This window comes from Durio zibethinus, chromosome 3 (assembly GCF_047325235.1).
Source record: "Durio zibethinus cultivar Kanyao isolate XHJ-2024 chromosome 3, ASM4732523v1, whole genome shotgun sequence".
NCBI lineage: Eukaryota > Viridiplantae > Streptophyta > Magnoliopsida > Malvales > Malvaceae > Durio > Durio zibethinus.
Genome location: NC_143164.1, coordinates 33,527,144 through 33,540,250, shown reverse-complemented (window position 1 = coordinate 33,540,250; position 13,107 = coordinate 33,527,144). Strand labels below are relative to the sequence as shown.

The following is a 13,107-nucleotide window of genomic DNA, read 5'->3' as shown; positions in this document are numbered from 1 at the left end:
AAAGTACCAAAAAAAAAAGAAAGTTGGCTCAACTTGGCTAAGCTTTATGGCTTAGTTGAAGAAACAGAAAACGGCTCGAGAGACGCAGATCCGGGCTCAGCTTGGCTCAACTTCACTGCTCAACAACAAGTATGGGTTCTTGGGTCAGCGGAATGGATCAGGTCGGGCAAAATAAAAACACACAGATCTTAAAAAGATTAAAGTTCAAACAGCGTCGTTTTCCCTAAGTCTATAAAATCATTTTTTTTTTTTGCCTTAGATTTCCCTTGCTCTCTTTCTCTCTCCTCTTTTCCTTTCCTTTACTTTTCTCTCTAGGTGATTTTCGATTGTCGACTTTTACAAAGCTTAGCCAAAAAAATTCAACAATTTCTAAAAATGTCATCAAAAACTTAAAAATGATCATAAAAAATTGATAAAACTATCGAAATGTCACTAAAAAAATTTATCTTCTGTCGATAAATTTAATCAAAATTAAAATTTTTTTTTAAAAAACCCATAAATTTAGAAAAAATTTTCAAACAATGGCCACTTTACCCTTCTATCTTCCAAAATCCTCCTAAACCACTATTTCAACCTAATCAAACTCATGATTGCTCAAAACTCCAAAAAAATTTCTGATAGAAACTTTGCTTTTTCTTTCAAATTTTTTTATTTGCTCACTGATTGCTCTTGTTTTTTTTTTTTTTTTCTTTCTTTTCTGATTCATGTTCCCTTTGATGATTGGAACGTATTTATAGAATAGATCCCCATTTCGATTGGTGTTTTGATGAAAATCAAATCCTTCAAAAATTCCACCTTATTACAAAAAAATCCCACCTTATTACAAAAAATTAGGCTTTATCCAAAAAAAATTTTTTTTTTCTCAATTAATTTCAAAATTAAAACGTGGATTATCCTTTTAAAAAAAAATTCAATCTCCAACTTGCTGGGCATTCAATTTTTTCAATTATCTCTTTTTCTTTTTTTTTAATTAATCAGATAAAAATTAACTCAAAATTAAAAATAAATCAAAACAAATAAAATAAAATAAATCAGATAATGAAGAGATAAATAAATTAATAAACAAATACATTCTATCTAATCCGGGTCCAAACCAATTGAAAAGAACACTATAAGAGTCCTGGTTGATGCAGAAGGGAACAGATTAGACACATTCCCTCAAATCGCACAAGAAGCTGTTTTTTTTTTCCCCAAAAGTCAATAGAAACAATAGATAAAAGTGTTATACGATGTCTACAAGAGTTTCTAGATGAGCTTATTCAGAGTACTTTGAATCGTGAAAAGCATGATGCAAGAATAAGGCTGGTTCCTGCAGAAGAAATCAAGGGCTCTATGTACTCACTTAACAGTGAGAAGTCCCCTAGGCCGGATGGATACACTGCTCATTTCTTCAAACAGGCTTGGTCCATTATAGGGGAAAACGTCCAGAATGCTATAATGTATTTCTTTAATATTTGAAATATGCTTCCTGCCTTTAATTCTACTATAGTTGCTCTAGTACCTAGATGAAAGAGCCCTAGTAGCATCAAGGACTACAAGCCTATCTCCTGATGTTCTACTATCTACAAATGCACTACTAGGATCTTGACAAACAGGCTAAAGAAAGTCTTGCTCAAGATCATTAGTAGAAGTTAAGGTGCATTCATTGACGGTAGGAGCATCACAGATAATGTTCTCATTGCTCAGGAGATAGTCAAAAGCTATGGAAGAACCACTTCATCTTTTAGGTGTGCAATAAAGATTGACCTTCAGAAGGCGTTTGACATTGTTGACTAGAAGTTTATATTAGCTGTTCTAAAAGCACTCAAATTACCAGATCAGTTTCATAAAGTGGACAAGAAGTTGTATAAAGTGGCCTTGTGGGATATTTTAAATGAGCTAGGGGGATAAGGCAGGGAGACCCACTTTCTCCCTACATGTTCAATCTGGTAATTAATGTGCTCTCAAGGCTATTGGATGATGCAGCCAGACATGGTGTTTTCAATTTTCATCCCGAGTCCAAGAAAATCAATCTGAGTCATTTCTGTTTTGCAGATGATTTATTAATATTCACAAAAGGTAATCTGGACTCTGTGATCGAGATAAAGGAAGTGCTGGAAGCTTTCCATACCATCTTTGGGTTACAGCTTAACAGTGAAAAAAGTGACAAGTTATATCATTTAGGGATAAGCAGAGAAGAGGTTATCTTAATTCAGCAAGTAAGTGGATTCAAGGGGGCACATTGCCAGTTAGGTATCCGGGGGTTCCGCTAGTTACAAGAAGGCTCACAAAAAGAGATTGTTCACCTTTATTGTAGAAGATTAAAGCAAGAATACAGAATTGGGCTACAAGACTCTTATAGTACGCTGGAAGGCTGTAACTCATCCAATCAGTATTATTCAGTGTACAAGCATACTGGTGCAGGCATTTTATACTCCCCCAAGCATGTGCTTTAGAAAGTCAATCAAATGTGCTCAAGCTTCTTCTGGAAGGGAAATAAGGGATCGGCCAAAGGTGTTAAAATAAGCTGGCAAACAATATGTTACCCAAAAGCTGAAGGAGGGTTAGGAATTAAAGACATACTGTTTTGAAATCAAGCTTGTATCATGAAGAACCTCTGGTCTATCCTTACCAAAGCAGGCTCAATATGGATAGCTTGGCTCGAAGAGTATGTACTGAAGGGAAGAAGTATCTGGCAAATGGCAATGCAACAGAATAGCAGCTGGAGCCGGGGAAAGCTTCTTCAACTATGGCAAATTGCCTAACAAGTTATAAAAATAGAGAACGGCGTAGTAGTATGGTCATTTCCAGGGTGCTCTTACTCGACAAAAATAGTCTAGAATGCAATCAGACCAAAGCGAGAGAAGGGTGGATGGCATAGGATTCTATGGTTTAAATATCATATTCCTAAGCATTCACTAATTACTTGGATGGTTATTCAGAACAGACTCCCAACTAAGGACAGATTGAGAAAATGGGTATGGAGATTGAGAGCAGATGTTACTTGTGTAAAAGAAAGGATGAGTCAAGGGATCACATTTTTTTTACTGTGTTTAAACTAAAGAAGTCCGGAAGAAGATACTGCAGATGTGTGGGATCAACATGAGAATCGAGTGCTGGGCTGCTGAGCTAAATTGGGCTGAGAAAAAACTAAAAGGAAGAGCTCTTATTTCAATCATCTTATGTGTGGCTTGGAATACTTGTCTTTACTTGATATGGAGAGAAAGGAATATAAGGATCTTCAAACAAGTAGAGTAGATGTCAGAGCTAGTGATAAAGAGAATAAATGTAGTACTTATGAACAAATTGTCTGGGTTAAAACGAATTGCAGGAGATGTTGTTAACAAACAATTATGTGATTCATGGAATTTAAACTGAGCTTCTAGAATAGGTTGACAAATTATTGTATATGCTGATGATTAGTTGTATTGTAGCAGAATTCTGATAGCTTAAATAAAAAAAAATCACAATTATCCAAAAAATTTATCATGTTTTTTCAAGCTGTTTTGGAGGCCAGGGATAGACAAACCAACTCAATTATCATGGTTGACCCAACTTTGGCGGCACGCAACCTCACTATCCACCGTAATCCGCCAACCCAACCTCCCTTATCCTTATGATCTTATCATCATATTCATATTATGTATCATATCATTCTTCTTAATAATTTATATACAACATACATACATACATGGGCAGGTTTATTGAAGTTTTACTACCCAGAAATCCACGATAATGAAATGGTGGATACATAATATTTTCTATTTTCTCTTTCTTTTTGCAGCTTAACAAAAGTAGTAGTAGTATTAAGAGATCCAACAGGATTGATTTGGATTAGATCAATTCAGATAAAAGCCATTTTGAGTTAAAAAAATTCAAAGTCATTTTCAAGTTTAACTTTTGAATTTAATATTTAAATTATTCGAGTTTGAATTATCATTTCATATTATTTAAAGTTAATTTTTATATTATATACGTATAAATAATTTCATACTTAAATTGAGCGGACATTAATGATTAATTTTTTTAATCAAATCAAATTGAATTGAAATTAAATTATTGGTTAGATAAATTTTTTTAAAGTTGAAATCAACTTTGCTAATTATATATATATATATATATTAAAAATTATCTTTCAGTGCACAGTTTACAGTGCAGAAATATTAGAAAAGTGAGGTCACGATTCATCATTTGAGGCCCAGCTTACAAGTTACCTCAATCATTAAATCAACATAATTCAACAAACAAATAAGGAAAAGATAACATATATAAATAATAGAAAAATTTAAGAATTAATAAGTGGTTTAATCGATTAAAATTTATTTTTTTTAATAAAAAAATATTAAATTTAAATTTTATCGATAATTATTTATTGAAGTTATCTCAAATGTATAATATATAATCATTTATTTTAAATCATCGTATATAATTTATTTTATTTTAATCTAAAAATTGAACATTTTATCTATTTTAAATTTTTTTTCTACCAAAAAAAATTAAGAAACTAAAGTTTGATTGTCCAATCCCCAGTCCATCCAACAAGCCCAACACAGATGCAAAAATTACCCCATACAGTGATTAAGCAGCCTCGCAACAACTGACGTCACAGCACAAAAGCCTCACTGTTATAGCTTTTTTTTACTGCTGAGGCTTCTGCATGTTGTGATTTTTTTTGGCTAGTCGTGTTGTGATCCACAAAACCAAAATATAACCACCCCGTAAATCTCATGCATTTTTAACTTTTTACTGCACTCTTTTGTTTTGCTTACATCTTAAACTACAGGCGTAGGCAGTCTTCTTGCTCTAGTGCCAACACAAAAACGCAGGTGGTGAGAGAGAAAGCGAAAGAAAGCGAGAGAAAAGGAAACTTCGGAGAAACAATTTAAAAAAAAAAATTGAATAAAGATATGTGGGAGTGAAGAAAAAAAGGGAAGTAGATTAGACAAATAGAGTATTTATGGTTTGGTGTGTGTTTTTTAAGTAGCGATCGGAGAGTCGGATGTTATATCCGATCGTCGCTGATCGGAGATGCTACTTGGCGGTGGTGATGGTGGTGAAGGCGGAGGTAGTCCGAGGTGATGGTAGGGGTGGCAGTGGCGGAGGAGGAGGGGAAGAGTCGGTGGCGGTGATGGTTGAGAATAGTAGAACAAGTAGGAGTATTTTTGTAGTTGGACGATGAGGAAAGGGAAGGGCAGGAACAATGGCTTGTTGCCGAATTCCTTAAGGATAATATCGTCTTGCCTAAAGACTGTTTCTACAAATGCTAGTAACGTCGCTTCCACGGTTCGCTCCGCTGGTGCTTCCGTTGCTGCTTCCATCTCCACTTCTTCTGAAGATCATAAAGATCAGGTTTACCATTTCAGACTTTATCGTTTATATCTGTTTTTTTTTTTTTTTTTTTGAATTCTAATTTGCATGGTATTTTAAAACTTTTAGGTTATCTTAGCTGAGTAGTCTAGTGTATTTATAGAGGTAATGGGGATTTAAAGCTTAATTGCTCTCTGTATATGTTGTTTTTATACTTAGCTTGATATTTAGGGTACCTAAACGCAGTTAGGTTAACCTTAATTAAGTGTCATTAATGCTGTTACAAGTATATGAAAACAAGAATTGAAGAAATGATATGAAGTGTTTTGGCTCGAAAATTTTTGCCCCCTTTTTTTTTATTATTATTATCAAGTAGTGAGAGAAGACTTAGTAGGGATATGGTGCTGAGGATCATTTCGCTATGCTAATAGTAAACAATTGGGATTTGGAGTCAGGCGAATCTACTCTAACAATGCTTTTCACCTCAAACCTTGTATCTTAACTATCCTTCAAGTATTGATTATATTGATGTTGCTTTTACTCTGTGCAATTTTCGTGGGGCGTAGTTCGGAAAATCTTAAAGTTAATGCACCCACATACCTCCTTCTTGTGAAATAAATTAATGTGGATTGTTATGATGAAATGCGAATCCCTGTGAATTGATATTAATATAAGTCATCCACGAATTTTCTTTTCATCATGTCTCATATCGGGACTGCTGTGCTTGGAGAAGCATGAATACTTCTTCAGAAATTCTTTTAACAACACAAAATGTGGAACGCAATAGGTTTCTTCATGGAATGGTTTTTCTTATGCTTAGCTTTAAATTATTGATAATAAATTTACACACTGTTTCTTTGATATGCTCTCCCTGCCTTTTTAGATTGGGCAAATTCTAATTCAATGTTGTGATTCTGTTAGATTTTCATGGGGGGTTTTTTGGAATGCTTCTTGATGCATTTCTTCCTATTTTGAAAACCATGTTTGCTTAGGTGTATTTCCATTATTTGTTCTGTGAACAGGTAACATGGGCTGGCTTTGACAGGTTGGAACTTGGTCCATCTCTCTTCAAGAATGTCCTCTTACTTGGTTACCAGACTGGATTTCAAGTCCTTGATGTGGAGGATGCCTCTAATTATACAGAACTGGTTTCAAAGCGTGATGGTCCAGTTTCATTCTTACAGATGCAGCCTTGCCCCCTGAGTTCAGATGGACAAGAAGGATTCAGATCATCACATCCTATGCTTTTGGTTGTTGCTGGTGATGACACCAATAGTTTAAGATTGGGTCAGAATGCTGGCCATTTGGCTGGGGTGGCCCGAGATTGCCGGATGGAGTCACAGTCAGGAAACTCTGTCAACTCACCTACAACAGTTCGATTTTACTCTCTTCGGTCTCACTGTACTGTCCATGTTCTGAGATTTAGATCATCTGTGTGCATGATCAGATGCAGTTCTCGGATTGTAGCTGTAGGTCTTGCAACACAAGTAAGTGCTGGCTGATATAAATGGTACATTGGGTGCAAAAGTATGAAAAGTCATTTTGTTTGAAGTGCAGATGAATTGATGCTGATTTATTCTAAGATAAAGACTTATCAATGGCATAGATATTTTCTTCTCATTTATACCTTTTTTCGTTCTAAATTTTGTTGTAGTTGTGGTTATGGATTATCTCAGTCTATAAGTGGTCTTAGTTTCTTGTATTGCTGTAGCTATTGCTGCAAGTAATCTGTCACTCCAAAGGAAGTAGGTTGATCCACCACTCTGATATGTACCAATTAAAGGCAACTCAATTGTATGAAGATTGTGTACTTTCCTTTGTCCAAGGTTATTTATGGTGCTGGAAATCTCATAATTAATTCTTCTTGTTTGGTTGCAGATATATTGTTTTGATGCCCTCACTCTTGAGAATAAGTTTAGTGTCCTCACTTATCCTGTTCCCCAGTTGGCTGGACAAGGGGCTGTTGGGATTAATGTTGGCTATGGTCCAATGGCTGTGGGTCCAAGGTGGTTAGCATATGCTTCCAATAATCCACTGTTGTCTAATACTGGCGTCTTAAGCCCACAAAAGCTTGCCCCTTCTCTTGGTGTCAGTCCATCAACATCACCAGGTGGCAGTAGTTTGGTTGCTCGTTTTGCAATGGAATCTAGTAAGCATTTGGCAACTGGGATGATTAACTTGGGGGATATGGGATACAGAACTTTATCGAAGTGTTATCAAGAGCTACTTCCTGATGGGTCAAATTCTCCTGTTTCACAAAATTCTGTTTGGAAAGTTGGAAGGCTGACAGGAACTGACATGGACAATGCCGGAATGGTTAGTTTTATGCTTTAGTGTAGAGAACATATCTTATTGTTTTGATAATATCTCATGGTTTTTTGTCTATATTTCAGGATAAAATTTTCTTTTTTCAAATTTGAGGTTTTACGTGTTTTTTCTGGATAAGATTCTGAACTATTAATGCTTGCAGCATAATAATATGGAGGCGTCCTCTCCAAATAATTCCAAAATTCATTTATATATATATATATATATATATATATTCCAATTAGATTCCTCTAGGATTTTTTGTGATGCCTCTGCTTATAAGCTGGCGAGCAGGCATACAAAATTTAATTTCTCTTAACTGTTAAAAATGTTTTGATCAATGAATAAATAGAATTTAATTTAATGTAATAAAGGTATGGACTCTGCACAAAGAGAATGAGATGATCATTTTTCCAATCTTAGTTCCAAATGGAACAAACTGAACCTTAATGTTTCATTTTGTCTGTAAAAATTGCAAAGCTGGAAAATGAAGAATGAAATGAATGTGATATAATCATAAATAGCTTTAAAAGGATGCATTAGGTGACTATGCTGTCTTCTTTACATGTTAGTAAGATAGTAAGTTTTACATGATAGATGATATTTGCTGTATAATTACTAACACTTCTTAGGGTTTAAATGGTTGATTTTGTAGGTTGTTATAAAGGATTTTGTTTCCCGTGATGTTATATCACAATTTAAAGCCCATACGAGCCCAATCTCTGCATTAAGTTTTGACCCTAGTGGGACCCTTCTGGTTACTGCATCAGTATATGGAAATAACATAAATATATTCAGGATTATGCCATCATGTGTGCACTCTGGATCAGGTGCTCAAAGTTATGACTGGAGCTCTTCTCATGTGCATCTTTACAAGCTACATCGTGGAATAACATCAGCTGTTAGTATATTTTTAGTTTCAAGATATTTCTTAATTTCCTACGTTCTTCTTGTGGATTGCATATTCATAGTATTGTATTTTTTATGTCTGTTAATTTGACAGATGATTCAAGATATTTGCTTTAGTCACTATAGTCAGTGGGTTGCTATTGTTTCATCCAAGGGGACTTGCCATATTTTTGTCTTATCCCCTTTTGGAGGTGATGCGGGATTTCAAACACTTAATTCTCAGGGTGAGGAGCCCTCCCTATTTCCGGTTTTATCCTTGCCATGGTGGTCTGCCTCATCTTGTGTCATTAACCAGCAATCTTTCCCACCTCCACTACCTGTTGTCCTTTCTGTTGTCAGCAGGATAAAATACAGTAGTTTTGGATGGCTTAATACGGTAAGCAACACTGCTGCTTCTACAACAGGAAAGGTTTTTGTGCCATCTGGTGCTGTTGCTGCTGTTTTTCATAATTCTATATCACTAAGTCCTCGGCACGTTAACCTAAGAACTAATTCCTTGGAACATCTTCTAGTTTATACTCCATCAGGTCATGTAGTTCAACATGAGCTTCTGCCATCAATTGGGACAGATTCAGGTGCTAATAACTCAAGAATTCAGACAGCTTTGTATACACACATACAAGAGGATGACTTGAGGGTGAAAGTTGAACCTGTTCAGTGGTGGGATGTATGTAGGAGGTCAGATTGGCCAGAAAGAAAGGAATGTATTTCTCGGTCTACCCTTGAGAGACAAGATGTTGCAGAAGTTGTTCAAAGTAAATCAGGCTGTGAAGAATACAGGATTCATTCTCCGGAAATTAATGATAGTGTCAGTGGAGAAAAGACTTCAAAACCTTTTCCTAAAAAGCCCCATGAGAGCTTCCACTGGTACCTCTCTAATGCAGAGGTTCAAGTAAACTCCTGGAAGTTACCAATTTGGCAAAAGTCTAAGGTAGTTCACGTGCTTAAAGTTCTCTTGCTCATAATTTTGTGCTATATCTCACTTGAGATTTATGTTTCTCATTATTACAGATTTCTTTTTACATGATGGATTCACCACAAGCTAACAGTTGTAAAGGTGGTGAGTTTGAAATTGAGAAGATCTCAGTTCATGAAGTTGAAATTAACCGCAAGGAATTATTACCTGTTTTTGACAATTTCCATAGTATCAAATCAGGCTGGAATGACAGGTGATCACCATTATTTGTCTGGATCTCATACAATGAGGCTTAATAATTATTGTCGCTGTTGTTTTTATTTTATCCTTAAGGATTTAACAAGATTGGATGTTTTAGCTTTTTGCCAGGAATTTAGTTAAGAGTGTGTCTGTGTTTGTGTCATCTCTAAACATACAGCAGAGTTCCCCAATGATTTTATGGTCTTGATTTCTCACCGTTTATACCGGAAAACAGAAGATGTAAGATGTAACTGTCTTGTTCTTCCTACATTATAATGTGCTCACATAAGCTACTCAGGGGTGAAAGAAAGAGTGTGTTTGGCTGTGTTTAAAAAAAGGTTGGTTGTTGGGTGAATACAAAATATGCTAACATCATGGAAAATTTTCTTGTACAAAATGTCTGACATGGGTATATATTGGATTGCATGCAAAATGTTTCTGGTAAAATTTTTCGTTAGTTTTAAGGATTTAAGTGCCATACTTGCAAAAATTCAAAGTGTCCAACAAAATTCAGATACTTATATTAGGGTGAAATGAAGTGTTCATGCGTCTACTATGGTTGTGTTTAAAATATACTTAGTGCCCATCTTGGTTGTTCCATATAGGTGTTTTACTGTGGGCAAACATCCTCTGCCCTTGTCTCCGGATCCTCATCAAGGTGAATATAAAGTCTCACAAGAGACTATTATTTGTCATTCAAAGCCAGCGTCCCTTAGCTCCACTGAAAGTTCTGAAGGAGGTAAGTTGATGTGATTGCTCGAATGCAATTTTTGTTTGTTAATTAAAATCACATCATTTGATGATTGAAATTCCTGTCAGGTTCATCAAGGAGACTAGAGAATCTACTTGATTTGGATCAAATTAACTGTGAGAAGTCTTACACATCCAGTTACCAGGGTCTGAATGCAATTTACCATGGAAAAAGTGGGAACGGCATTATTGAGCCAATGGTGCTGAAGCGGGAGTCTTTGACCATCATATCTTCTCCATCTCAGCACTCAGAGAAAATATATTCCAACACCAGTCACTCTGTGACAAACGGTTTTTCCAAAGAGAGTAAGTTGCCTCCATTAAGAAGTACGGCTGAAGGAACACCATCTTTTGATGCTGGTGGGATTGATAATGCCTCAATTTTGCACGTAGACCATTACAATGCACCTACAAACATTCTTACAGATGGATCGGCATTTTCTGCAGAACAGAATCTCGTTGATTTTGGGCATTTCCAGGAAGGGCATTATGAAATCTTACAGCACAATGAATGCAGCAAGTTGACCAAAGTTGTGAATGATGATGTCGAAGGCGGCCGCAACCACTGTGGGAAGAAAAAACTAGAAGAGGATGGGGAAAATGATGAACTGCTTGGTGCCATGTTTGTCTTCCCTGAAGAAGGTAGAAACTTGAAGCTATAGCTCTAGTGTTCCCTCAAAGAAACTAGGCTCAACCAGCTTCTTCCTCGCTAATAATGTCATTTTTCTACCTTTCCAAAACTAATTTACATGAATTTACATTGTTGGATTTTTTTGGCAGGTTGCTAGTAATCCATCACTCATGGTATTTGTTCAAACTGCTGTAGAAAGCTTGGTTCAAGGTCATCGAGATAGTTAGCAAAGGTATGTTTTTGGTAATCAAAATGCATTGCACATTGTAAATAAGATGGGGTGCTGATGGTGTTGTATGGTTTCTGATTAATGCTCGAGTGTTGTAAGAGCATGCATCATCTTTCCCCGTCTCGTGTACATTTTGTAGATGGCAATTCGTAAAAAGAAAAAATCATGGAGACCACTGGATTTAGGACAAGGATTAAACTCAAATCAAAACTCGATGTGGAGCTAGATTTGGGTTCAAGTTCCTTGTCTTGATGATATCAAGCTTTGTCTGTACAGAAATTGTGTGAAGAAACTCTATCCCAAGCTGTATAACAATGTTGTTTTTCTGGTGAGAGAAAAAAAAAAAAAGGAAATGTCAAATGAAAGGAGGAAAAGATGAAATTACTTTGTATTCGTAAGTTCACTCTCCCCTTGTTCTCTGGCTATGCGGAGTATATGCAAGTAGGCACATGACAATTGGAAACCCTTTCTTCAAATGGTTAGGTGCTCAAAAACAAAATTTTAAAATAAGCAGTAGAATTAAACTGTCTCAAACTTTATAATTATGAAAAGTTTTGAAGATTTTGAAGTACTTATAGATAAATTTTGTTTTTCCTTTTTTCTAAAAAAAATTGATTTTGATTGTAATATGTGGAAGATGTAAATTACTAGTATATGGTTTGGATTAACTTTTTATGAGAGTTTTTTGGATATGCTACAATTCGAACAATGTAACAAAGGATTTTTAATTCAATAGTTGAGTTGTACAAAGTAGGATCAGATGACTTTTCCCTTTTTTCTGCTTTGGATTGATAAATTTGGTAATCATTAAAAAAAAAAACTTGGTATACTAAATGGGTTTATATATAGGTAATGGGCATAAATGGGTTTATATTTAATGTATAGGTTTTATAGATTATGAATAAATTAAATAATATCATTTTTTTGAAAAAATAAATCGAATGTTGTTAAGAATAAATTTTTAAAGAAATTAACTTTTTATATATTTATTTAAAAATTAATATTTATTCATTAATAAAATATAAATTTATCTTAAATTATATTATTTTAGTATAATATATTTTAAACATGTGATTTTTTTTAATTTTTAATTAAATTTAATAATTATTTTATTTGTATCATATTTATTTCATATCACATACTTATAATATAAAAAAATTAAAACCTCCAACCATATGTATTTAACTTAAAACACGTAAGAGCTGTCTACTTGCTCGATCTAACCATTAATGAAGAGGTTTTCAACTATAAACCGTGATGCGCTCTCATTTGCACACGCTTGAGCCGTTATCGAATAATATATTTACTCGTACGTTTTTTATCAGACACTTGGTGTACTTGTGAGTGTGCAATTTCAGACACGTGTGCTTGTTGTGAGAGTGTATCACTTTTGTTGGCTAGCCCTAGGGCACTGTATGCTAGTTACTTTGTTGAGTTGAAGTTGATTTTGGACGCGTGAAAAATCAATCCGAGTTTCATAGGTTTTGAGGTAAAATTTCGATTCGTGATAAAAAATATAAAAATTATTATGTTATAGTTTATATTGATATGTTAGTTATAATATATATAGTTTTAATATTTATTGAATTTATATATAATTTTTATTAAAAATTGTAAATTACATCATTTTTATATATTTTTATATTACAATATCTATAATTATGGGTTATAATAAAAATGCTTCTAATTGATTCTTTCAGCACATTTGCAAATTAAGCCAAGATATGAACCTAATACCCATAAGCTAAGACAAGTAGGTAAGGCCCATATCGCAGTTTTGTAGGACCTCACCATTTACTGATAAAATTTTTATATTTAAAGAAAAATGGGTTATGATTA

The 13,107-nt window shown here is 34.6% G+C and overlaps 1 protein-coding gene across 5 annotated transcripts; it reads left to right on the top strand.

Annotated features, from left to right (window-relative positions):
• Positions 1 to 4,779: 4,779 nt before the first annotated feature.
• Positions 4,780 to 11,671, top strand: LOC111283397 (autophagy-related protein 18g-like). 5 transcript variants are annotated; one of them, XR_016341011.1, is made up of 10 exons: positions 4,780 to 5,328; positions 6,309 to 6,773; positions 7,165 to 7,602; positions 8,249 to 8,494; positions 8,597 to 9,433; positions 9,514 to 9,671; positions 10,264 to 10,397; positions 10,478 to 10,714; positions 10,861 to 11,050; positions 11,189 to 11,671. XR_016341011.1 is itself a non-coding variant. In XM_089758549.1 (10 exons), exons 1-10 carry the CDS (start codon positions 5,240 to 5,242, stop codon positions 11,194 to 11,196), a joined length of 2,784 nt encoding a protein of 927 aa, XP_089614675.1. In that variant the 5' UTR covers positions 4,780 to 5,239; the 3' UTR covers positions 11,197 to 11,671. The 5 variants fall into 5 exon arrangements, 4 of the variants coding, with proteins under 4 accessions (XP_089614675.1, XP_022727651.1, XP_089614674.1 ...); XM_089758549.1 differs by having other exon boundaries at positions 6,332 to 6,773; positions 10,856 to 11,050; XM_022871916.2 differs by having other exon boundaries at positions 10,856 to 11,050.
• The last annotated feature ends 1,436 nt before the right edge of the window (positions 11,672 to 13,107 follow it).

Excerpts from the sequence above, each read along its gene's own strand:
- LOC111283397 (XM_022871915.2), top strand. The coding sequence starts at position 5,155 with ATGAGGAAAGGGAAGGGCAGGAACAATGGCTTGTTGCCGAATTCCTTA. Across the intron at positions 9,434-9,513 it reads CAATTTGGCAAAAGTCTAAG|ATTTCTTTTTACATGATGGA; the intron begins GTAGTTCACGTG and ends TCATTATTACAG. Across the intron at positions 10,398-10,477 it reads CACTGAAAGTTCTGAAGGAG|GTTCATCAAGGAGACTAGAG; the intron begins GTAAGTTGATGT and ends AATTCCTGTCAG.